Here is a 27,452-nt window from a genome sequence, read left to right on the forward strand (position 1 = left end):
ACATATTTACAATTACAGTTGCTATATACATTAGCTGAAGTTAATCAATTATAAATTCAGTCTTTGAGGAGGCTTCCTGATTCTGTCCGGATAACGCCTCTTTGGGGTATCAGGTTCTTCTGGCAAAGTTGATTCGGGATCAACGTCGTTGTTTGGTTCGTCTGCTTCCAATATCACCGATTCTGAGGTAGATGCAATTGGTACTTCGGTTTCATCACCAGGTGTATAGGATCGTGGTGTAGATTTGACGTTTTCCAGTGACTCTAGAATCTGGTCAGCATGGCGTCTTACAATGCTCTCTCCAACGTCCACGGTATACATTAGAGGTCCTTGCCGTGTGCAGATCGTTCCTGGCTGCCATTTCTCTGTGCGGTAGTCCCGGGCCAAAACTGGTTGACCTATCTTGAAACTCCTGGTTGGCCTTTCATTCATATTCTGAAACTGCCTGTTCTCCACATCTCTTCTGATGTTTGGCTTAACCAAATCCAAGCGGCATCTTAGTCTTCGATTGAAGAACATCATGGCTGGAGTTTGGTTGGTAACCGCATGTGTCACATTCCGGTAGGCAAACAAGAAGTTATCCACCTTGTGTTGTAGGGGTATGTCTTCAGGTTAGTATGCAGGTGCAGCAAGTGATTAAGAAGGCCAATGGAATGTTGGCTTTCATTGCTAGGGGGATAGAATATAAAAATAGGGAGGTATTGCTTCAGTTGTACAAGGTATTGGTGAGACCGCACCTGGAATACTGCATACAGTTTTGGTGTCCATACTTAAGAAAGGACATACTTGCTCTCGAGTCAGTACAAAGAAAGTTCACTCGATTAATCCCGGGGATGAGGGGATGGACATATGAGGAGAGGTTGAGTAGATTGGGACTCTACTCATTGGAGTTCAGAAGAATGAGAGGCGGTCTTATTGAAACATATAAGATTATGAAGGGGTTGGATCGGGTGGATGCAGGGAGGATGTTCCAGATGATGGGTGAAACTAGAACTAGGGGGCATAGTCTTAGAATAAGGGGCTGCTCTTTCAAAACTGAGATGAGGAGGAACTACTTCACTCAGAGGGTGGTAGGTCCATGGAATATGCTGCCCCAAAAAGCTGTCGAAGCTACATCATTACATAAATTTAAAACAGAAATAGACAGTTTCCTAGTAGAAAAGGGAATTAAGGGTTACGGGGAGCGGGCAGGAATTTGGACATGAGTCTAGGTTCGGATAGGTCATGGCCCTGTGGGTAGCGGAGCGGGCCCAGGGGCCGTGTAGCCTGATCCTGCTCCTGTTTTTCGTGTGTCTAATGCTGTTAGATTCAGGAGATAGTCCTGTCATAGTGGATTGGCGGTTAGGATCAGATCAGCCATGATCTTATTGAATGGCGGAGCAGGCTCGAGGGGCCAATTGGCCTACTCCTGCTCCTATTTCTTATGTTCTTATGTTCTTATTACATATTGCCTTGATAGCCTTTTTGAATGTTTGAATGAACCTCTCAGCCAATCCATTGGTGGCTGGATGATATGGGGCGGATGTGTACTGCTTAACACCATTGTTCTTTAAGAACCTCCGGAACTCTTCAGACACAAACTGTGGTCCATTGTCGGAGCAAATCTGTTCAGGCAGCCCATTTCTGGTGAATATGGTTCGTAAGACTGTGATAGTTTTTTCTGTGGTGGTTGAGGACATTTTTATTACCTCTGGCCACTTTGAATGTGCATCCACCGCAATTAAAAACATCGAGTCCATAAATGGACCAGCAAAATCAATGTGTACCCTTTGCCATGGAGATGAGGGCCACTCCCATGGATGTAGAGGGCTTGTGGTGGGGCGTTTTGGACCTTCTGGCATCCTGTACAGCTCTTGGTCATCTCTTCAATTTCTCTGTCGATTCCCGGCCACCACACAAACGCTCTGGCTAAGTTCTTCATTTTTACACCTCCCAGATGACCCTCATGAAGCTCATTGAGCACTCTATCCTTCAATTTGGGTGGAATTACTACTCTGGATCCACACATCAAGGTTCCTCGGCACACTGACAGCTGTTCTCTTCTCGGCGAGAATGCTGGCAACAGTGGTTCGCCATGTGCTGGCCATCCCTTCACCGTTAAATCATAGACCCTGGAGAGTGTCGGGTCATTTCGTGTTTCCTTTTCTATGTTTGCATTCGTCACAGGTAGACATTCGACTATGGCCGAGTGGAATATCTCCACAGGATCCACTGCAGGTGCTTCTTCCACCGTCGGCAACGGTAGGTGCGACAATCCATCAGCATTCCCATGCTGTTTAGTTCCTTTGTACTCGATGTCATATTGGTGTGCCCCTAGGAAAAGGGACCACCTCTGTAGCTGTTGTGCTGTCATTATCGGGACGCCCTTCTTAGGGTTGAAAATGGAGACAAGAGGTTGATGATCAGTTAGTAGAGTAAATTTCTGTCCGTGCATGTAGCGATTGAACTTCTTCACCCCCCACACCAGGCTGAGGGCCCCTCTGTCAATCTGGGCGTAGTTACGCTCGGCTGCAGTTAACGAGCGTGACGCAAAAGCTATCGGCCTCTCTGAACCATCAAGGGATTTATGTGACAGTACCGCTCCAACGCCGTAGGGAGACGCATCACACGCCAGTCTTATCGGTAGTGATGGGTTGTAGTGAGCCAATACTTCTCTTGAAGTGATCAGGCCTTTACACTTCTGAAAGGCCCGCTTACATTCATCGCTCCATTTCCATGCTACTCCAGTTTGTAGCAGGGCATTCAGTGGGTGCAGAATTGTGGACAAATTCGGCAAAAACTTATGGTAATAATTCACCAATCCAAGGAATGACCTCAGTTGCGACACATTTTCAGGCGCTGGAGCCTTAACTACCGCTTCAATTTTGTCAGGGGACTTATGTAACCCCTCTTCATCAATCACGTGGCCACAATACGATATTTGTTTCTTAAAAAACTCGCACTTGGGGCGATTGGCTCGTAGCCCATGTTCTCTTAGTCTAGTGAGCACCTGCTCTAGGTTGGCAAGGTGTTCACTGTCATTTTCACCTGTCACTAGGATGTCATCCAAGTAACACTGAGTCCCCGGAATCCCTTGCAGGACTTGTTCCATTGCTCTTTGCCATATAGCCGGAGCTGATGCTACTCCGAGTACCAGTCGATTATACTGGTAAAGACCTTTGTGAGTGTTTATCGTGAGATATTTCCTAGAGGATTCTTCAACCTCCATCTGCAAATATGCTTGCGCTAGGTCAATTTTTGTAAAACGTTTCCCTCCAGATAGTGAGGCGAAAATATCTTCTATCCTCGGAAGAGGATACTGTACTGTGTGAAGGACTGGGTTCACAGTCACCTTGAAGTCCCCACAGATGCGAACCTTCCTTGGCTCCTCAGACTTATTGTTTAACGTTTTCTTCATGACAGGAACGATGGGTGTTGCCCACTCGCTTCAGTCTACCTTAGATAACACGCCTGCATTCTCCAGATTCTCCAGCTCTGCCTCGATGGCTGGGCGAATTGCATACGGTACCGGTCTTGCTTTGAAAAACTTGGGAATTGCATTCTCTTCTATTTTTATCAAGGCGGTTACGCCTTTAAGAGTTCCCAGTCCTTGTTGAAATACCTCTTTAGCGTTAGCTAAGATTTTGGACAATCGTCCAGGTGTGACGTCGTCATCCTTTTTACCAGCCACAGTCAGTGCTTGAATGGAGTGCCAGTCTAAACTTAGCTTTCTGATCCATTCACGTCCCAATAACGGTGGTCCACCATCTTGCAGTATGTACAGATACAATTTCTGTATTTCCTTGCCGTTGTATTCGACAGGCACCCTTATTTTCCCTCTGGGGTATACTTTCTGCCCCGTATATGTCTTCAAGACAATGGATGTGTCTTTCAAGGGTATGTGTGAGAATAGCCGCTCGTAGTCTCATCGATTCATGATGGTCAGGGCTGATCCTGTATCCAATTCCATTTTGACTTGGGATCCTGCTATCGTGAGGGTGACCCAAATGGTTCGGTGATCCTCTTTTGCGATTACGTTGTGTAGTTTGAGACAGCTTAGTCTCTTGTTCCCGGATTCACTATCGCTCTTCTGGTCTTCGGAACTACTGTCCGTCATCTTTTGTACTTTCCTGTACTGTTCCTTAGTAGACTTTTTGTTGTCGTTAGTCTTCTTCCCGGACCTGCAAACTCGTGCAATGTGTCCCATCTTTCCGCATTGCCTGCATGTTTTGTTCTTGGACCAGCAGTCCTTCTGGTCATGGGTTGTTCTGCCGCAGCGATAACATTTTTCAAATCCCCGTGTCATTTCATGGGTGCCGTATTCCTGTGGCTTTTGCTGTATTTCCGCAGCTCCCCTTGCTGCTGCTTCGTACGATACTGCCACGCTGAAAACCTTATCTAGCGTCAGCTCTTTCTCTGAGAGTAACCTCTTCTGGGTTCCTTCACTCAGGAGTCCACAGACAAATTTGTCCCGTAGGGTATCTGCCAGTCCTGCTCCGAACTGGCAGTGCTTTGATAGCTTGCGTAGTTCTGTAAGGTAATCAGCATTGCTCTCATCTTTATGCTGATTTCTCTTGTGGAATTTAAATCTTTCTGCTATCAGCAGCAGTGTAGGATTTAGGTGTTCCTGTAGGATATCAACAATTTTGTTAAAACTCTTCGCCATCGGTTTGACTGGAGTGATCAGGTTCCGCAATAGGCCGTACGTTCTTGCGCCCATTAAGTTTAGTAGTACCAATGCCTTTTTCTCATCGGCTACTTCATTTGCCTTGCAATATACTTCGACTCTTTCCACATACGTGGTCCAGTCTTCTCTTGCATTATCGAAGGCAGTGATATTGCCAGTCTTCGGCATCTTGGAGATCTAAGATGGCGCCTCCCGCGCTTTGCCTTCTTCCCCGATTGAACAAAATGGCGCCTACCGCGCTTTGCCTTCTTCCCCGCTGGATTAAGATGGCGCCTCCCGCACTTTCTGCCTTTTCCGCTGCTGCCAGCGCTGTTGCTGGCGTTTTTATGCCTTGATGGTGACGCCCTATGGTCTTCGCGCGCTTCCCCCCGCGCTGCTGCCAACGCCGCTCTCCGCGGTCCCCGTGGCAAACTGCAGCTCCTCGCGGCTTTCTGCGCTTCTAATTTCTTTTTCTTTTATTTTAATTACTGTTCCCGTCGTAAGAGCAGACCCTATGGGACACTTCCCTCCCTCTTCTCGGGTCTGTACGCTGCCCAGCTTCGTAGCACCGGCCGCGCCCTGTGTGGTCCACCCTCTCTCTCTCTCTCCTCTTCCCCACAACACTGCTCGGCCCCGTTGAAGAGCCACCCGATCGAGCTCTAGTCCGCCACAGCCCAGGAAGGATCAGTGTACTACCTGCCACCAGCCCGATTAGCTGGAACACCACAGACTGGATAACCAAGCCTAGCTCTCGACAGCCTCTCCTGCAAATCTTCGAATTCGATGAATCAGAGGGCGGTTGCCCACGGTTGACGCCCGTTTCTTCTGTTTGTTTTTTTTTTTTTCTTTTTGGATTTCTTCCTTCTGGCTTCGACCTCTAATAACTTCGCTTCAGGGATGGATCCCCGTGAGGTGGTGCAGAACTGTAGGTAAGTTCGGATCTGTTCGTCGCCAATGTAATGTCCATGTGTAATTGAGACACGGACTGCAGAAGTTGATTATAACAGGTGTTTACTGAATGGAGACAAAACTGGAACTACTATACAAAGTTACTACACAGGCTTATATACAGGGGTGGTCACTACTGGTACTGCAGTATACAGGGGCTGCAGAATATAGTTCCTTCTTCAAGGTACATACACTACAAGAATGACAGCATTAACTGAAAGGGAGTGGGGAGGGAGAGTGGCAGTAGGAATTTTTGAAGCGGTGAGGGTGGGGTTTGTAGAGGAGGTAAAGTATCAGCATGAACTCTGGGGGGGTGTGGAGTACCAGCATGAACTTTGGGATGGGGTGGAAGTGGAGTACCAGCCACCCCCACCCTTGTTTATTTTGCCTCTCCCAGAAGATTACATGGCTGAGGGGGGTGTGGGTTGGGGGGAGAGCAGTGAGGTGGGTGGAAGTGAAGAAGTGTTTAGTCATGATGCTCCACCCATCATGGTGTGGGGCAGGCTTGATGGACCAGGTGGTCTTTTGCTGCCCCTCAATTTTGTATGTTCATATTGGTAATGATTTCCACTGACCACAAAAATCACAGCACTTTTAACAGACAAAGAGCTGTGTGCAAGAGTTGAAGATTTGTCTCAGTACTGCCATGTTTAATGCTAAAAAAAAATGATGGAAGATAATAACTTAGGTTACCACAAGACCATTCCATTCGTAATTAATGGCTTCATTGGTTGTTATCTACTTGAGCTGTAATCATTACCACCTGCTATTCAATGACAACACTAAATGCCAACTGGCAGTCATTCTACCAAAAGCTACATTTTCTGTAGTTAGTAGCGCCCAAACACAGTGCATGAACTCACTTAATTAACACACCCTTAAATGTGGTTTTGTCTGTAGGAAAGAAAATATTAGTATGATTTAAAGCCATCAATGTAAATCACAGGGTTCCAAAAGGAAGTTCCTCAGGAATGCCCAGAGTGAGGAACTCTAGGATCATCAGATTTCTAAATGTTTCTATATATGTTAACTTATTTCTGATGTTGTATACGAATAAAAACATTTCCTGCAATAATAGCACTACTTTCTTTAGATAGCTAAAATGTTTTCAGACCTTAGAACAGGAAGTCCCTGGGATTTGTGTAAATATTTACAGAGGATCTCCAACACAGAATGGTTTGAAAACCACTGCAACAACTATTGAGAAAATAGAAAGAGCAAATTAGGGGCCATACAGCCTCCATTCTTACTGTACCTGTGGTCTAGAATCATATTGTACTCCCAGCGCAGTTCAGCCAACTCAAACAGGTAAAGTTTTCCCATGTCAGTGCCAACAATGATGCGATCGTCAGCCATCCAAGCATGTGTGAGAAAGTTCTGTAGCTCAAACTTTTGGAAGTTCGTTTGTTTGAGATTTCCATCGGCAAATCGTAACAGTTTTAAAACACCATCCCCAGCCACACAGATCTGTGCGTTATCTTGAGGGTTAAAGCTGATCTAACACAAAAAAGAAAATCACTAATTAGTGCATACAAGTATAATAGCAAAATACTGCAGATGCTGGAAATCCGAAATAATAACAGAAAATGCTGGAAAAACTCAGCAGGCCAGGCAACATCCGTGGAGAGAAAATAGAGTCAACATTTCGGGTGAAAACCCTTTGTCAAAACTAAAGAAGCACAGGAAATGAAATAGATTAAGAGGCCAGGCTGGGAAAGGACAAAAGAGAAGAGACATTAAGAGGTATTCAAAACGAGACGAGATGGTGATAGGACTAGTGGAGACAAAAGACGGCTCTAGATTAGGTGTGAAATGCGCTGGCAGAATGGGAGACAGCTGCCATGTGGGAGAGAGAAAAAAAAAGAAAGGGGGGGAACCAAAACAAAGGTGTGGATAAAAAATATAAGTAAAAATGTAATAGGGGCCGAGGTTATGATCTGAAATTGTTGAACTCGATATTGAGTCCGGAAGGCTGTAAAGTGCCTAATCGGAAGATGAGGTGCTGTTCCTCGAGTTTACGGTGAGTACAAGTAAATCGCTGTTTCACCTGGAAGGGGTGTTTGGGGTCCTGGACAGTGGGAAGGGAGGAGATATAAGGGCAGGTGTTACATCCCCTGCGCTTGCACGGGAAGGTGCCAGGCGAAGGGGAAGGGGTGCTGGGGGTGATAGAGGAGTGGACTAGGGTGTCTCGGAGGGAGCAGTCCCTATGGAATGCTGAAAGGGGAGGGGAGGGGAAGATGCGTTTGATGGTGGGATCACTTTGGAGGTGGCGGAAATGGCGGAGGATGATCCGTTGAATGTGGAGGCTGGTGGGGTGAAAGGTGAGGACAAGGGGAACCCTATCGTGGTTCCGGGAGGGAGGGGCAGGGGTGAGGGCAGAAGTGCGGGAGATAGAACGGACACGGTCGAGGGCCGTGTCAACCACGATAGAGGGGAATCCTCGGTTGAGGAAAAAGAAAGACATGACGGAAGCACTGGTGTGGAAGGTGGCATCGTCGGAGCAGATGCGGCGGAGACGGAGAAACTGGGAGAATGGAATAGAGTCCTTACAGGAGGCAGGGTGGGCGGAAGTGTAGTCCAGGTAGCTGTGGGAGTCAGCAGTGGGCTTGTAGTGAATGTTGGTCAATAACCTATCCCCAGAGATGGAGACGGAGAAGTCAAGGAAGGGAAGGGAAGAGTCAGAGATGGACCATGTGAAGATGAGGGAAGGGTGGAAATTGGAGGCAAAGTGAATGAAATTGTCTAGTTCAGGGCGAGAGCAGGAAACGGCACTGATACAGTCATCAATGTATCGGAAAAAGAGGTGAGGGAGGAGACCCGAGTAGGACTGGAACAAAGAGTGTTCCACATATCCCACGAAAAGGCAGGCATAGCTAGGACCCATGCAGGTACCCATAGCAACACCTTTGATTTGGAGGAAATGAGTGGAGTCAAAGGAGAAGTTGTTCAATGTGAGAACAAGTTCAGCCAGGCGGAGGAGGGTGGTGGTGGATGGGGACTGGTCGGGCCTCTGTTCAAGGAAGAAGTGGAGCGCCCTCAGGCCATCCTGGTGAGGGATGGAGGTGTAGAGGGATTTGACATCCATAGTGAAAAGGAAGCATACAAGTATATTACTGGAATCTCAATGATGCTTATGATAAATTTATCAGGCTGTACGGCACTTTGTGTTGATGGTGAGGGAGAACACTGTAAATTATGGGACCCACTTACAGAGCAGACTTCCATCATGCTGATGCTACATTCCTATTCTTATGCAAATACATCCATTCCTTGAAAAAAGGATCGGAAGAATATCTGCTAATGAAGGAGACTGAATAGGAATAAGTATAGTGAAGGATGATCAGATACTCCATAAAATAAAACGCCGCACTGCCACTTCCCCAGCCCTGCTCAATATTCAACAGACCTGAGCCAGGCAGCAATGAAAAACAACTCAAGGAATGTGCTGGGCTGCATCCACACCTACCAGCTACATACTGGAGCCCAGCAAGCACACGACAAACTGCGCTCACCCATATGCGTGTGCAGGAGCATGCTAACAAATGTAAATGAGCCTCTGCAAGAATGCTGGTTGCAGTGGATGCCTGTTAGGGCACTGCATCCACCATGCAGAAGTCCACTGAGGAGGCACCAGGGTTTAACTGGAAGAGTGGCCTGTGCAAATACTACAGCACAGCCCTGTACAGGGCCCATCAGGTGAGGGAGAGATTCTCTCATTTTTTCTAACATTAGTGGCTGGCAGTATGCTGGCAAAACCCCTTTTAGTTGCAGCAGCAGGCCGTAGTGTCAGCTGTGACTCAGTTGGTAGCACTCTCGCCTCTGAGTCAGAAGGTTGTGGGTTCAAGTCCCACTCCAGGGACTTGAGCACAAAAATCTAGGCTGACACTCCAGTGCAGTGCTGAGGGAGTGCTGCACTGTCGGAGGTGCCATCTTTCGGATGAGATGTTAAACCGAGGCCCCGTCTGCTCTTTCAGGTGGACGTAAAAGGTCCCATGGCACTATTTCGAAGAAGAGTAGGGGAGTTATCCCCGGTGTCCTGGCCAATATTTATCCCTCAATCCAGATAACAAAAACAGATTGTCTGGTCATTAACACATTGCTGTTTGTGGGAGCTTTCTGTGCACAAACTGGCTGCCGTGTTTCCTACATTACATCAGTGACTATACTTCTAAAGTACTTCATTGGCTATACAGCACTTTGGGATGTCTGGTGGTCGTGAAAGGTGCTATATAAATGCAAGTCTGCCTTCTATGGTCAATGAGCAATTTCACCCTTTGGAAGTTTTATTTCTGGTTATTCCTCAGGAAATCCAATTGTGGAGTCTGTTGAAAAGAGCCGGTTTGATGGCCTTTCCTCTTTTAATTAATCCCAAGTAATCATAAAAATTTGTATATATTTGTGATACAGGAAACTCTTTTTTATCCGGCACCGACGGGACCAGCGTGGTGCCGGTTTATCAAAAAGTCCGGATTACAGATAGGTATAGTAAAAGGTACGAGAGCCCCGTACGCAGCAAAAGATCCAGGCGTGCCTGTTGCTTAGCAACAGGTGCAGGAACCCCGGCCACAAGATCCAGGCATCCCTGTTGCTTAGCAACAGGTGCAGGAACCCCGGTTACACAGCCACAGATCCAGGAACGGCCACTAATATGAAGTAAAACTTACCTGAACCTACTCCTGAATTTTGACGGTTAACAGAGATTTCCGGTTAGTTAGATGCTGGTAAATCGAGAGTTTCCTGTACCTTGAAAATGATTATTAAATTATTTTCTTTTTTGTAGGTGGATATTTTGATCAATTAAATATAAGAGCCAAGCAAGAAATTGCGCACGTGCTGGTGCAGGAGAAGATAGAATCAGGCTCAGCCACAGTGCTCCCTCATTCTGCCCCAGGGAAATCATACCTCGTCAAAGCGTCAATACCCTCTGGGTACAGGAAACTTTCTGGTATCCAGCACTGACGGGACCGAGCTGGTGCCGTACCATCAAAACTGCCGTAGAAACCAGTGCTAATGTTAAAACATACGGAGCTTTTGAGCTCCGTGTGAATCAACAAACCCTGTTGTTTAGCAACAGCTTCAAAACAGTCGGCCGCAGCTTAAAAGCATCTCTGTAGCTAAGCAACAGCTTCAGCTAGACCTTGCAGAGCCTGACTGGAAAAAAAAAGCAACGAGAAGTTAAAAAATTTATAGGAAACGGCTCCTGAATTTTGCCGGTAGATAGAGCTTTCCGGACATTTCCGAAAGTTTCCTGTATTTTTAATGGCAGCAGCACAGAAAATGGCACAAAAATTCTATTTCTTCCAAACGCCCTAATGTTTATTGCCATTTAGGTCTGTTTGAGGATTATCTGTTTACAAGCAGTGTGAAATAGTTACACACACTCTTACCTATTCTGCTTTTCCAGTTTGTTATATTTATATCCAAATTTTTCGATAGGTGTGTTCAATCAACACATGATGACTATTGGAATAGAAGCTGTCATGAATCTTACCATTCATGTAGAAATGACTCATGAGTTAACACTGGGCGGCCAGCTGGTGGCGCCGTCCAAGGAAAGTATAAATACTCGGGTGTGGGCCCAGCTTGCTCAGGATGTTTTTGTGACCAGGAACTAGTGATGTAACTAGAGCTCATGGTTGTGAAACAGTTGATTAAAGCCTTGTTTTATACTCAAACCAAGTGCTCAGTAGTTTTCTTATGTCAGAAGCATCTGACTGAACACTCGTATGTGGGCCAGATGAATAAAACCTATATTTTTTTTAAATTACAACTCCAGTTGCCGTGAAATCATTTTCCAGAGCCCTATCCACTCAAAACATGATCCAAGTCGTGCCCACAACAAAAACTTCAAATACAGATAATGCAAGTGGTGCAGTTATAAAGATCTTTTTTTCTTTTCTCAACAACAACTTATATTTATATAGTGCCTTTAATGTAATAAAATGTCCCAAGGCGTTTCACAGGAGTGTTATCAAAAACAAATTTGACACCGAGCCATATAAGGAGGTGTTGGGGCAGATGACAAAAAGCTTGGTTGAAGAGGTAGCTTTTAAGGAGCGTCTTAAAGGAGGAAAGAGAAATGAAGAGGCGGAGAGATTTAGGGAGGGAATTCCAGAGCTTAGAACCTAGGCAGCTGAAGGCACGACTGCCAAAGGTGGATCATTTAAAAACGGGGATGTTCAAAAGACCAGAAAAAGTGGAGTGCAGAAGTCTAGGGGGATTATAGGGCTGGAGGAGGTTACAGAGATAAGGAGGGGCGAGGCCAGGGAGGGATTTGAAAATAAAGATGAGAATTTTAAAATCGAGGCGTTGCTTAACCAGGAGCCAATGCAGGTCAGCAAGCACAGGGGAGATGGGTGAGCGGGACTTGGTGCGAGTTAGCACACGGGCGGCAGAGTTTTAGATGACTTCAAGTTTATGGAGGGTAGAACTAAGGAGGCCGGCCAGGAGTGCATTGGAATAGTCAAGTTTGGAGGTGATACAGGCATGGATGAGAGTTTCAGCAGCAGATAAGTTGAGGTAATGGGCAGAGACAGGCGATATTACGAAGGTGGGAATGGGCAGCCTTAGTGATAGAACGGATATGAGGTAGGAACCTCAATTCATGATCAAATAGTCTCCTAGTTGTTACCACTCACTTTTGAACAGCAACATTGGGGGAGGTAGTAATTTCACTTACTAGCCCCAATTAATATATTTGTATATATATGGCCGTCAGTTTGGCTTCACACTATAACATGGGCTTACTTGGTGGGGGTCAGGTAAACCCACAACAAAATAAAGCAGTAAAACTACCAGTGAGTGGAAACCAACAATTGATATTAAAACCAGTTACATTTTCTTGCAAAGCAGAAACATTTATCATAGTGGTAAAAAGCCACATACAGTATTAAGCATATTAGTTGGTAATTCTGACTCACTCAAGAATTGATTGGCAATGAGATGTCACAATCTATAGTATATTAAAAATCCATGTGTACTTCCTGCCTACAAAGTCTTCCTTCCTATTGTGACACTTCTTTGTTAACTTTTCCCCATCATATAAATTCCTATGATCATATTATAATGGAAAATGCCTTTATAAGCCATTACAATCACACCCTCCCGCCAGTGGTGTGGCTGTAGCACCTCAGTTTTGCATCTCCCAGCTCCTCAGCCTGTACTGTATTGAAAATCCCATGCTGCAAGTAGCTCTGTTTTCCAAATTGCTGTAATATTCTGACTTGAACATATATCACCGTTCCTTCATCGTAGCTGGGTCAAAATCCTGGAACTCCCTAACTAACAGCACTGTGGGAGTACCTGCGGCACGTAGACTGCAGCGGTTCAAGGCGGCGGCTCACCACCACCTCTTCAAGGTCAAATAGGGACGGGCAATAAATGCTGGCCTTGCTAGTGACACCCATATCCCAAAAATGAATTTTAAAAAGTTTAGATTTTTTCACTGTACATATTTATAAAAAAAAGAATTATATAAAAATAAGAATATTATGGCTTTAAAACAGGAAAGGATTTACATCTGCGTGCCCCGTTACAATTGTTCCCTAGCTTCTAGCCGTGATTCACATGATGACTACGCTTGAGCCCCGGAACATTAACTCGGGATGAAAAATTGGGCGGATGGGGACTGAAGCGGATGGCAAACCATCCTGACTTCAGTAGCATGAGACCTGGGCAATTTTATTTTCATGGCTTCATCTGCATGGACCCAGTCAGTTGCCCGACGGGAAGCGGCAGCTAGCCGGTGGGCAGGAGTGGAATGCCAGGCGACGAGGGGCAGGAGCTTCTCAAAATATCTGAGCTCTGGGGTTAAGGAAGGATCTCCACTCTCTCTCTCTCCTGAGCTGTATATGGGAAGAGGGGAAATAATGTCAACTATCGTACCGATTATGTGAATCTAGTTTTAATTATTCTCTGGCTTAAATTCAAATGCACAGTGGAAAACATTAAATGCATGGTCAAAACTGCCAAAGTAACAGAAATATTTTGCATTTCACTGAATCTTCCCTTCTACTTTGTAGTTGTTTCAGCAGCTTTTCATGAAACCAATATAAAAGTGCATGCAGACTTGATCACTGACATAAATCCCTTCTGAAAAATCCTGATGAAAAGCTTTGTAAGTTGGGAACTTATTTCAGTTTGAATTAACAGTCAAATTTCGAAAGAAATTGTTTTGCCCAGAAATATGGTAGCTGAAGTTACTGACATTGAATTACTAAAGATTACCTGGTAAATGGGATTTGTGTTGCTGGTAGTTTTCATAACACCTATGATTTTCTGTTTCTTCCATAACCAGTAGATCAGTGTCCAATCAGGTTGTCCAGACTGCGCAATCAAGTATTTGGAGTCTGGCGAGAAGGCAATACTGACAAACTCCTGGGCCTGAAGATCATTCACGCTAAGTGACTTTCTCTTTCTACTTTGATCATGCTGTACATCATATACAGTCACGGTGGCTTTGTCACCCTTTTCGGAAATGGCCAGATAGCGTCGATTGGGGCTTAAGGCAAGAGCCAGCATTCCTTGGCTTTTTTCAGAACCTGCATTCAACAGCACAACATGATATAGGTTTTTAGTTAATGTTTTTAAAATCTGTAGAATCGTGACGGCATATAGTATGGTGATATCAAAAGTAAAATCCTGCATTATCTTTAATAGAAAAAAAAATTGGATGCGCTAATGTAGAACAGATAGTCTGGAGGCACAGTGCATTAGTTGTATTAGGGCACTACACAACAGAATGCATGTGATCCCACACACAGCAAGCTCATGATATCAGCGGAGTCATCTGGGAAAGGTTGTTAAGCAGAGCTAAGCTGCTTCCAATGGAAGGTCAGTAGGTAAGCCATCCCAGCTGCTCTGGCAAATTCCCGAGGACCTAGGATCAGAAGCATAGGAGCAGGTTCACTCTTAATCAGGGATAGTGTGTGGTAAAGCTAAAAGGAAGTAACTTTCTTTAAAATAACTTTTCCTTCTGTTTTAAATGCACAGAGACATATAAAACAGATTGCAGCTGGGAGTTCACCCACTGATTGGAACATGATAAACAGTACATTTGGTTCCGAAAATGAAGAAAAATTACCTAACAATTTCCCTTAATCAGAAATCTCCAAATAAAATATGGTAACTATTTTTTCATTTTCTTGAAGGTTATTGCTGCCAGGGCTGGGAAACAGATGAGTGTCCACTGCCAGCATTAAGCATACCCAAGTCAAGTACAGCACATCCAAATGTGGAGTAACTCCACTCCGCTCTCCACCAGCAATCAGTATGGAAATAAAGGATTCACACTATCATTGTAACAGAACTTCATAATGTTGCACTGGGTAAATAAACCTCTGCTTCCAGACAGGCCTCTAACTAAAAAAAATTGGTGTATAAAACATGGCAGAAAGATAATTTTATATGTCTCCCTATAGATTATTTAGGATTATGAAACAATTCTTTAGAATACAACCCTCAACCCCCTCTTTAAGGATAAAAAAAATAAGTCTAACAACTTTGACTGGTATATTCTTGAGTGACTATCACTTTCTTACAATAGTTATAGATATACCATCTGTGCCACAAATATTACCAGGCAATAAGTGACATTGAAGGGCCCATTGCATAGTAACTGCAATACATAAGAGTTAAAAGACTAATGTTGTTTCAAGGTGCAGGCAGCAACATAAACCATAATGGCAAAGAGGGGTGACCTAATAGAGGTCTTTAAAATTATGAAAGGTTTTGATAGAGTGGATACAGAGGCCGCGATTTTATCGATCGATGTGGCTTGGGAGTGGGTCAGGTGGCTTCCGGGTTTCAGTCACGCCCCCAACGACATCCAGCCCACAGACGTGATTTTGCGTCAATTGGCCTTGTTAAGCCTACCCTGCGGGCTTGCCAGCCAATTAGGAGGAAGCTGGTGTCAGATTATGTCATTTGATGACGCGTCATCTGCCGGTTTTCTTAAAGGGGCCACGCACATTTTTTTTTGACAGCTGATTTCTCAGTGTTTGACAGCATTGAGGTGCTGCAAACACTGACAAATAACTGTACAAAGGTGAGCTCTTGCACCCGGGATCACCAGTAACTCCCTCCTTAGGCTAGAACAGATGGCAGCTGCAGGTGAGGTTACAGAAGCGATCTGTCACTGGTGAGAGAGGTTCTCCCAATGAGGTGGGACTACACATACAAATCAAAACTTGTTACCCACATAAAAGTCATTAACAATGAATTTTCCAACATTTTCTTACCACTGAAACTAACCAGTGCACCATTGGATCCTTCACACCACTTCTGCAGCTGTCATCAATGCATAAACATTATAGCAGACTCATAACACACCACACTTACCTGGCGTGGTGTTCGGACATTGGGAAACCCGCAGTAGAAGTGTCAAAATTGGAAAAAGCCTGTTAACTGCCCGTTAACAACCAGTTAACAAGCAGTTAAGTGGCTATAATCCTCTTCCCACTGCTAGGTGTCGGGTCCATGCGCAAATCGGGGACCGGACACTTGGGAAGATTGATTGGAGGTGGGTTGACAGCGGGTTTCCAACCCACTGTCAATCTTTGCAATTTTGCCCGATATCCCACCTCCAAACCTGCCCCCTGAGCGCCAGCAAAATTCCAGCCAGAGTGTTTCCACATGTAGGGAAGAGCAAAACTAGAGGCCATCAATATAAGATAGTCACCAAGAAATCAAATAGGGAATTCAGAAGAAACTTCTTTACCCAGAGAGAGGAGAGAATGTGGAACTCGCTACCACAGGGAGTGGTTGAAGTGAATAGTATAGATGCATTTAAGGGGAGGCTGGATAAGCATATGAGGGAGAAGGGAATAGAGGGTTATGCTGATAGAGTTAGATGAGAAAAGACGGGAGGAGTCGCGAGTGGAGCATAAACACCGGCATGGACTGGTTGGGCTGAACAGCCTGTTTCTGTGCTGTATATCCTATGTAATCCTATGTAAAGGACTGCGAGTATACCATCGGAAACCAAAGGTTAAGTTACTCTTTAAAATTATTCTCTGCCTATGTTTGTAGTAATAAATACTACTGTCAATAAAACTAAAATAAATAAAAGTAGCTGAAATTATTGTAATGCCTAAAAGCATTGGGATTCCCTCAATGGCTCAGCAGATTAAAGCAGAGAGTAGCTGAGCAATGAAGGCTGGAAAAGTCCCATGCTGGATTCCTTGTCTGTGCTGAGTCAGTCAATCTCAGCTGGGTCAGCAGTCAGGTCTTTACAACTGGCCTCGGCACCCAGAGCTAAGGAAAAATCAAAAAGGATTCCTGCCCTTAACCTCTGCTGGAAGTGCACATGTGTGGACTCCTAGCGAGGAAAAGGATGGGCTTACCTATGGTGCCCACTCGGGGGGGTTGGCAAACACTGAGGAGGCCTGTAAAAGACTTCAGAACGATACAGGCGGCAGATGAAATTAATGTAGATAATTGTGAGGTAATGCATTTAGGGAGGAGCAGAAAGAAGCAGTGGGTGCTTACACACAATGTAAAGTTACTAAAGGCTGTAGATGAACAAAGAAGCCAAAAGATTTAAATATATAATTCCCTACAAGTGCACATAGAAAAAGGCCATAAAATGGCCAACTGCATTTTAGGTTTTATAAATAGTAGCATAGTATACAAGAGTAAAAAGTACTGATAAATTTGTACAAAGCATTGGTTAGGCCACAGTTAGAGTGTCATGTACACTTTTGAGCATCCCGTTATAAAAAAAGACATTACAGCCATAGACAGCATGCAGGTAAATTCACCAGAATGGTGCTAGGGTGGGAACACTGTAGTTATGAGGACAGACTTGAGATACTAGGACTGTATCCACTGGAGCAGAGAAGGCCCTGAGGAAATTTAATAGCATTTTTTAAATTTATGAATGGTTTTAATAGAGTGAACAGGGAAACACTATTTCCACTGGTGGAATGTCATTGACAAAGGATCATCAATTTAAATAAAAACAAATTACTGCAGATGCTGGAAATTGGAAAACATAAATCAGAAAAAGTTGCAAATACTCAGCAGGTCAGGCAGCATCTGTGGAAAAACAGAAGTCAATCAATATTTCAGGATTTAAGACCCTTCCTCAGGATTGGTGAACCATTCAATGTCATTACATTAAGGGAATATTTCCACTCCTTGTTTGTCCTCCCCAATGCATCACTTCACAATTATCTACATTAATTTCCACCCACACACTGTGTCTTCCTGAAGTCTTTTAAAGTCCTCCTCACTGTTTGCCAAACACTCTGTTTTTATGACACAAGATTTCTTCCCTTCTTTCCCAAAAGTTTTAACTCCTTGCTGGAGGGTGGTTTCATCAGCCACCAATTTAAAATTGTTACTAAAAGAGAATGAAGAGAGAGGTTAGGAGAAATGTCTTAAACAGAGGATTGTTGGAGCATGGATGCTTTGCCACAGGACATGGTTGAGGTAGGGACCATTTTATCATTTAAGGGAAAATTAGATGAATATTTGAATTACGGGAAGATACAGGGCTATGGAGAAAATGCAGGGCAGTGGAACTTGGGAACAGTATTAGGATTTTCAGCCCCACAAAGCCTGTTCAATTAGATCATGGTTGCTCTGTACCTCAATTCCATTTACCCACCTTTGCTCCATATCCCATGATGCCCTTACCTAACAAAAATCTTATCAATCTCAGTCTTGAAAATTTCAAGTGACCCAGCATCCACAGCCTTTTGGGGGAAGAGAGTTCCAGATTTCTACTACCCTTTGTGTGATAAAGTGCTTCCTGATTTCACTCCTACCTAGCCAGGCTTTAATTTTAAGATTATGCCCCCTTGTTCTGGATTTCCTCGCTGCAGGAAATAATGGGCTGGATTTTCATTCAGGAGTCAGGTAGGAGGCGGGACTACAACTTTCGGGGTTGTAGTCCCACCTCCATCGAGATGTGGCCAATCCACACGATTTTCCCTTGATTGACCTTGTTGAGCCCACCCAGCGGGCTCAGCAGGCCAATTAAGGGCCACCCGGCAACAGGTGACGTCACAGACTGAAATTTCATCTGTCAAGAGGTTTTGACAGATGAAATATCAGTGTTTCACAGCTGTTTGAAGCCGTCAAACACTGACAGTCTTACTTCTAACCTGAGTCCTTCTCCACAGACTCAGTTAGAAATCTCTCCTGCACAGAAAGCTGAAGGCTGTCACTTTTGACAGTTCGCAGCCATTCTGCTTTCTGTGCCAGTGAGACGAGGGACTCCCGAGACCTAAAGGAAGGAAGGCTGAAAAGGTAAGAAAAGGTAATTTAAACTTCTTTAATCACTTTAGACACAGCAAACACACTTACCTTTGCACTCATGCACACATCACTCACCTGAACACTGACATCTCGACCCCTCCATGTCCTTCAACCCGACGGCCCGTCTCCTCTAACTTGGCGTGGTTTGGAGCCGTCGGGAATCCGACACTTCAACCTTAAAAATAGGGATTAAGCTAAAAACTGCCTGTTAACTACCTGCTAACAGGCAGTTAAGAACATAAGAACATAAGAAGTAGGAGCAGGAGTAGGCCATACGGCCCCTCGGGCCTGCTCCGCCATTCAATAGGATCATGGCTGATCCGAACCTAGACTCACGTCCACTTCCCTGCCCGCTCCCCGTAACCCCTAATTCCCTTATCAGCTAGGAAACTGTCTATCTCCATTTTAAATTTATTTAATGTCGCAGCTTCCACAGCTCTCTGAGGTAGCAAATTCCATAGATTTACTACCCTCTGAGTGAAGAAGTTTCTCCTCATCTCAGTTTTGAAACGGCAGCCCCTTATTCTAAGATTATGCCCCCTAGTTCTAGTCTCACCCATCAGTGGAAACCTCCTCCCCGCATCCACCCGATCAAGCCCCCTCACAATCTTATATGTTTCATTAAGATCGCCTCTCATTCTTCTGAATTCCAATGAGTAGAGGCCCAACCTACTCAACCTTTCCTCATAAGTCAACCCCCTGATCTCCGGAATCAACCGAGTGAACCTTCTCTGAACTGCCTCGAGAGCAAGTATATCTTTTCTTAAATATGGAAACCAAAACTGTATGCAGTATTCCAGGTGTGGCCTCACCAGTACTCTGTATAACTGAAGCAAAACTTCCCTGCTTTTATACTCCATCCCCCTTGCAATAAAAGCCAAGATTCCATTGGCCTTCCTGATCACCTGCTGTACCTGCATACTAACCTTCTGTGTTTCATGCACCAGGACCCCCAGATCCCTTTGTACTGCAGCACTTTGCAGTTTCTTTCCATTTAGATAATAACTTGCTCTTTGATTTTTTCTGCCAAAGTGCATAACCTCACACTTTCCAACATTATATTCCATCTGCCAAATCTCTGCCCATTCACTTAGGATAGTGAAACGGTTTGGGTGGAGATAAGGAATAATAAGGGGTAAAAGTCACTAGTGGGCGTAGTCTGCAGGCCTCCTAACAGTTGCAACTCTGTTGGTCGGAGTATAAATCAGGAAATAGTTGGGGCTTGTAATAAGGGAACAGCTATAATCATGGGGGATTTTAACTTTCATATTGACTGGACAAATCAAATTGGGCAGGGCAGCCTTGAGGAAGAGTTCATAGAGTGCATTAGGGATGGGTTCCTTGAGCAGTATGTTACTGAACCAACCAGGGGGCAGGCAATCTTAGATCTGGTCCTGTGTAATGAGACAGGATTAATAAAAAATGTCCTAGTAAAGGATCCCCTTGGAATGAGTGACCATAACATGGTTGAATTCCAAATTCAGTTGGAGGGTGAGAGAGTTGGATCTCAAACCAGCGTACTAAGCTTAAATAAAGGAGACTATGAAGGTATGAGAGCAGAGTTGACTAAAGTGGACTGGGAAAATAGATTAAGGTATAAGACGGTACATGAGCAGTGGTGTACATTCAAGGAGATATTTCACAACTTTCAAGAAAAATATATTCCACAGAGGAAAAAGGGGCATAAAAGAAAAGACAGCCATCCGTGGCTAAGTAATGTAATAAAGGATAGTATCTGACTGAAAACAAGGGCATATAAAGTAGCCAAATCTAGTGGGAGGATAGAAGATTGGGAACCTTTTGCAGGTTTTTTATGTCCCCCTCACTCACTGCTTTCCCTCCCATCTTTGTATCGTCGGCAAACTTGGATACATTGCACTTGGTCCCCTCCTCCAAATCGTTAATATAGATTGTAAAGAGTTGGGGTCCCAGCACTGACCCCTGCGGAACACCACTAGTTACTGATTGCCAACCCGAGAATGAACCATTTATCCCCACTCTCTGTTTTCTGTTAGATAGCCAATCTTCCACCCATGTCAGTATATTACCCCCAATCCCGTGATTCTTTTATCTTGTGCAGTAATCTTTTGTGTGGCACCTTGTCAAATGCCTTTTGGAAGTCCAAATACACCACATCCACTGGTTCCCCTTTATCCACCCTGTTTGTTATGTCCTCAAAGAATTCGAGCAAATTTGTCAAACATGACTTCCCCTTCATAAAACCATGCTGACTCTGTCCGATTAAATTATGCTTATCCAAATGTCCTGTTACTGCTTCCTTAGTAATGGACTCCAACATTTTACCAACCGCAGATGTTAGGCTAACTGGTCTATAGTTTCCAGCCTTTTGTCTACTTCCCTTTTTAAATAAGGGCGTTACATTAGCAGTTTTCCAATCTGCTGGGACCTTTCCTGAATCCAGGGAGTTTTGGAAAATTACCACTAATGCATCCACAATCCCTGCCGCTACTTCTCTCAAGACCCTAGTATGTAGGCCATCAGGTCCAGGGGATTTATCCGCCTTTAGTCCCATTATCTTACCGAGTACCACCTTCTTAGTGATTTTAATTGTGTTTAACTCCTCCCCCCCATAGCCCCCTGTTTGTCCAGTGTTGGGATATTTTTAGTGTCCGCCACTGTAAAGACTGATACAAAATATTTGTTCAGCGTTTTTGCCATCTCCATGTTCCCCACCACTAATTTCCCGGTCTCGTCCTCTAAGGGACCAACATTCACTTTAGCCACCCTTTTTCTTTTTATATAACTGTAGAAACTCTTGCTATCTGTTTTTGCTAGTTTACTTTCGTAATCTATCTTCCCTTTCTTAATTAATCTTTTAGTTATTCTTTGCTGGCTTTTAAATGCTTCCCAATCTTCTATCCTCCCACTAGATTTGGCTACTTTATATGCCCTTGTTTTCAGTCAGATACTATCCTTTATTACATTACTTAGCCACGGATGGCTGTCTTTTCTTTTATGCCCCTTTTTCCTCTGTGGAATATATTTTTCTTGAAAGTTGTGAAATATCTCCTTGAATGTACACCACTGCTCATGTACCGTCTTATACCTTAATCTATTTTCCCAGTCCACTTTAGTCAACTCTGCTCTCATACCTTCATAGTCTCCTTTATTTAAGCTTAGTACGCTGGTTTGAGATCCAACTCTCTCACCCTCCAACTGAATTTGGAATTCAACCATGTTATGGTCACTCATTCCAAGGGGATCCTTTACTAGGACATTTTTTATTAATCCTGTCTCATTACACAGGACCAGATCTAAGATTGCCTGCCCCCTGGTTGGTTCAGTAACATACTGCTCAAGGAACCCATCCCTAATGCACTCTATGAACTCTTCCTCAAGGCTGCCCTGCCCAATTTGATTTGTCCAGTCAATATGAAAGTTAAAATCCCCCATGATTATAGCTGTTCCCTTATTACAAGCCCCAACTATTTCCTGATTTATACTCCGACCAACAGAGTTGCAACTGTTAGGAGGCCTGCAGACTACGCCCACTAGTGACTTTTACCCCTTATTATTCCTTATCTCCACCCAAACCGTTTCACTATCCTGATCCTTTGACCCAATATCATTTCTCACTATTGCAGTGATTCCATCCTTTATTAACATAGCCACCCCACCTCCCTTTCCTTTCTGTCTGTCCTTCCTAATTGTCAAATACCCCTGGATGTTTAGTTCCCAGTCATGGTCACCTTGCAGCCTTGTTTCTGTAATGGCCACCAGATCATACCCATGTGTAGTTATTTGTACCGTGAACTCGTCTATTTTGTTACGAATGCTGCGTGCATTCAGATAAAGAACTTTTAAATATGTTTTGTGACAATTCATTCCTGCTTTTCCTTTATCTTTATACATTCTGTCCCTTCCTGACACGCTCTGGTTTTTAATTCCCCCACTGCTACCCTGCTCTATTGCCTTCTCCACCGACATTTTTATTTTTTGCTCTCTTGAAACCTCCCCCCCACTAATTAATTTAATGCCCTCTCTACAGCCCTAGTTATTCGATTCGCCACTAATAATTGGCACTAATCCCTTCCTGCCTCGGGTAGGCGGGTCCCAGTGCAGGGTGGGTACCCGCCTCCTTTGAAACTGGCATGGAGGTGGGTTTGGGTGCGGGATGGGGTCGGGACCCCTGATTTCGGGATTTTAACCCTCCCCCCCCCCACGCCTCCAATCCCGACTCCACGGCCCAATGAAAATCCTGCCCAATGTCTGTGTATTTACCCTATTGAATCCCTTTATCATTTTAAACACCTCATTTAGATCACCCCCTCAACCTTCTAAACTTAAGGGACTAAAAACCAAGTTTATGCAACCTGTTCTCATAAGTTAACCCTTTAAGCCCTTGAAGACCAGTATATATTTCCTGTTACACTTTCAATTTTTAAGTCTTGTGCAAGCAGGCGCAGGAAGCCTGTTGCACAGCGCAAGGGGACCGGAAGAAAGGGTTTTATTGGAAATGAAGTTCTAATACACAATTGAACATGTTTTTGAAGGATTATTTATTTATTTAAACGTTTCCCGAAGTATCATGGAACTTTCTCAAAAATAATCCAGAAGTACAAACACTGCACAATGGCAAAAACTGACATTTTCATTTAATTGTATATATAACATTTGCAATGAATATACATGTAATTAAACTATTTGCCAATATCCCTTCTAGTAATCTCGCATGAATGTTGCCCATACGTTAAGTGTTGGCATGCCAGGATTTTAAAGGCCAGTAATTTGCAGTCTTGCTGTGTCTAAAGTCCCAGATCAGGGATTATGATAGGAAAACAAGAGTGTGTAGATCAAATGAATGACATGGTGCTGGTTTATTTCTGCCATCAGAGTCAGCTGCTAGCTGAAGCTAAGCACAGACGAACTTGTCTTAGAAAAAGTTTTTGAAGAGCTTTCTTTTTGATTCAATGTGAAAATTATTTTTAAACGGTTAATGCCGTTCTCTCTTTCCCCTCCAACCGAATGTACGTTCGGTTGGAGGGGAGAGAAAAATGTCAAGTAGTTTGAAACGGGATAATTTAGATAAAATTTGAGATTAACGATAGAGTTTTTTTCAGAGTCAGGTTGCGTTAAATAGAAACTAAAATCGATATAATCTGTATAAAGGAGAAACAAAGAATGGTCCCCGGTATTCCCGTTGAGTTTACCCAGAATTTCACTTCGGGAGTATTGGATTGGCAATAATATGGAACTTAGATGCACGTTTCAATGAAGGAGGAAGCTGTAAGGAATGAGAGAATTACTGCGAATGTGACCATTAAAGCTGGTGAGACCTGAATGAATAGCTTATAGGATAAGAATCAGGAAGTGAAAGAACCACCGCCCCACGTGATCCCAGGTTCACATACGAACAACGGTGCACTCCTGGACTCCATGGGGGAGTACGCTGCGCAGATCTCTGCAGCGTTTTAAAGGAAGTTCTCGCAGGGGGGAAATCGCACGCGATAGGTGTAGATTTACTTGCAATGTCAGCAGCATACTCCTTAGCTTCGCCACCAACCGCAAATTCAGGCCCAATCTGTTTTACGTCCATTTTTAACTTCCTGCTCCCAGCCACACAACTTACTAACTTAGTGTGATCTGCGAACTTGGATGTACAACTCTCTATTTCTTCATCCAAGTCATTAATATAAACGGTGAAAAGCTTAGGCCCCGGTACAGATCCCTAGGGAACACCACTTGTTATATCCTGACAATCAGAAAATGGTTCCTTTTTCCCTACTCTTGGTCTCCTACCTCCCAACCAATTACCAACCCGTGTCACAAGGTTATCTCCAATTCTGTGCACTTCATTTTTGTTAATAATCTCTTCTGCAGAACCTTATCAAATGCCTTCTGAAAGTCTATATAACACATCCAGACATTCCCCTATCCACCTTACTAGTGACCTATTCAAAGTGCTCAACTAGATTAGTCAAGCATGATCTACCCTTCATGAATCTATGCTGGCTCGCTATGACCAGCTCACACTTGTCCATGTGCTCAGTCACTCTGTCCCTGATCATAGATTCCTGTAACCTCCCCACAACCGATGTTAAACTGGCAGGTCTGTAGTTACCTGTTTTCTCCCACCCTCCCTTCTTAAATAATGGAGCAATATTTACAATTTCCCAATCCATAGGGACAATTCCTGAATCTTGAGAACTGTGGAAAATTATGACCAAAGCATCTGCAATTTCCTTTATGACCACGGCATCTGCAGTGGAATTAGTTTTGGATGCTCCATAGGCAATTTTTGGGGGGTGGATATGAGCTCGCCAGATCAAAACAAACCTCATTCAAAAGATCTATTTTTCAAATAAGCTTCAAGTAGAAATGTTATTGCTTCCATTAATCTAACAAATGAAAAGAAAACAGTTCTGCCAGACAAAAAACTCTAAAGCACAAAATCCAAGCGGTGGCTATGTGTCGTTAGTCTATCAATACTTTGCTACTATTCACTGCAAGAACCGAACGAACATTCAGATGTGCAAGCCCAACGGATCGTTGGTTGAACTGCGGAATTGACCAGCTCTGGAAGAACGTCCGTTGTTTCTGTGTTGTATTCAAGTGAACTAAAGCACGTTGTTTTGAAAAGGATAACAAGAATCATAGACAGGAAGAGGCTTGAACAACCTAAACATCCCACGCCACCTCGCCCCCGCCTGTGTCACTGGGATGCTCTAGCAAAAAGTCAGTACAGATACGATGGGCTGAATAGCCTCAACCTGGGGTGTAGACTATATGAGAACTTTTACTTTGCTATATTTCTTACTAAAACAGCCACTGCTCGTTATTAACGAGCCACTCCTGTACTGCATAAAGCCCTCTTACCTGGAATAAATTTCTGCCATTTCTGGTCGATGTCGTAGCGCACACAGCTGCTCCCAGATGGGAACATTATGCTTTGATCATCGAAGTAAAAAACATTATTAACAACAGAGGCTTGTAGCCCAAAAATGTGATGGGCCTGAACCACTGGAGTAGTCATGGTGGACTGTCAGGTAGGTCTCTCTTTTCTCTATCTATACTTATCTGTATAAATCTTTCCAATAAACTACATCTCCATATCTCTAACACACTTTGTCTTTCCTCCACCTCATGCACATTCTCTCTGTTCCTTATACCCTGCGTATATTTCTCACACTGTGCCTTTTTACCCTTTCTTCTACAAACTGTCACTCGCTTGTTACATACATTCCAATATTTATCTTTTTGACTCGCCCTAACATGCTCTGTCCATCTCTCTTTTTCATATATGCTCTGACATAATTTGTACCTGTCATAAACTCTCTAACGTTATCTCTTACTCTTTAGCACACTGTCTAATTCTCACTCTTTGGCTTAGTTACTCTAGCATACCCAGTCTCATTTTAGCACAATGGCTCTCTCCCACTCTGCCGCTAGTGTGCTCCCTCTAACACTCCTCTAACACTCCCCCTCTCCAGTGCACTCTGCCTTGCTCTCTTTCTCACTCTCGTTCTCTCTAGATCTCTCCCCCTCTCTCTCTCCCTCTCTCTATCTCTATCTCTCCCTCTCCGCCCTCTCTCTATCTCCCTTTCTCACACTCTATCTCTCTCACACTATCTCTATCTATCTCTCCCTCTCCGCCCTCTATTTCTCTCTCTCACACTCTCTCTCTCTCACACTCTATCTCTATCTCTCTATCTCCCTTTCTCACACTCTATCTCTCTCACACTCTATCTCTATCTCTCTCACACTCTATCTCTCTCTATCTCCCTTTCTCACACTCTATCTCTATCACTCTATCTCTATCTCTCCCTCTCCTGCCGTCTCTCTTTCTATCTCTCTCTCTGTGTCTCTCTCACACACACTCTATCTCTCTCTTTATCTCTCTCTCACACACATTCTATCTCTCTCTCACACGCTCTCTCTCGCCCATTCTCTGAACACTCCTGCACTGCTGTAAATAACGCCGTTACCATGGACACCGGGCGGAAATGAAGTTTCTCCCGATAGCAACCAACCGGAAACGCCTCTCCGCAGGCGAGCATCGCCTGGAATTGTGGGAGTTGTAGTTCAGCTGCCAGCCCGGGGTCAAGGGGCAACTGCTGGGGGTCAAGGGGCAACTAACCGCCCGGGGTCACGGGGCAATTAACTGCTCGCCTAGGTTCAGGGAGCAACTAACTGCCCAGTGGTCATAGAGTCATAGAAAGTTACAGCACGGAAAGAGGCCATTTCGGCCCATCGTGTCCGTGCCGGCCAACGAAGAGCTAGCCAGCCTAATCCCACTTCCCAGCTCTTGGTCCGTAGCCCTGCAGGTTAGAGCATCCCAAGTGCACATCCAAGTACTTTTTAAATGTGGTTAGGGTTCCTGCCTCTATCACCCTTTCAGGCAGTGAGTTCCAGACCCCCACAACCCTCTGGGTGAAGACACTTCCCCCTCAAATCTTCCACCAGTTACTTTAAATCTGTGCCCCCTGGTTTTTGACCCCTCTGCGAAGGGAAATAGGTCCTTTCTATCCACTTTATCTATGCCCCTCATAATTTTATACACCTCAATAAGGTCTCCCCTCAGCCTCCTCTGTTCCAAGGAAAACAGACCCAGCCTATCCAGTCTTTCCTCATAGCT

The 27,452-nt window shown here is 44.3% G+C and overlaps 1 protein-coding gene across 1 annotated transcript in view; it reads right to left on the bottom strand.

Moving 5' to 3' along the window:
* The window catches only part of cfap57 (cilia and flagella associated protein 57), a 131,186-nt gene extending 104,390 nt beyond the window's left edge, over positions 1 to 26,796 (bottom strand). Inside the window, exons 1-3 of the mRNA XM_085983245.1 lie at positions 25,694 to 26,796; positions 13,820 to 14,133; positions 6,849 to 7,090 (exon numbers count right to left, since the gene is read on the bottom strand). Of these exons, the coding sequence (XP_085839371.1) occupies positions 6,849 to 7,090; positions 13,820 to 14,133; positions 25,694 to 25,850 (713 nt within the window). The 5' untranslated portion in view covers positions 25,851 to 26,796. The remainder of the gene's footprint in view (positions 1 to 6,848; positions 7,091 to 13,819; positions 14,134 to 25,693) is intronic.
* Positions 26,797 to 27,452: the final 656 nt, after the last annotated feature.

The sequence above is a fragment of the Somniosus microcephalus genome, chromosome 3 (assembly GCF_052327205.1).
Source record: "Somniosus microcephalus isolate GS21.2 chromosome 3, FLI_Smic_1.0, whole genome shotgun sequence".
NCBI classification, from domain to species: domain Eukaryota; kingdom Metazoa; phylum Chordata; class Chondrichthyes; order Squaliformes; family Somniosidae; genus Somniosus; species Somniosus microcephalus.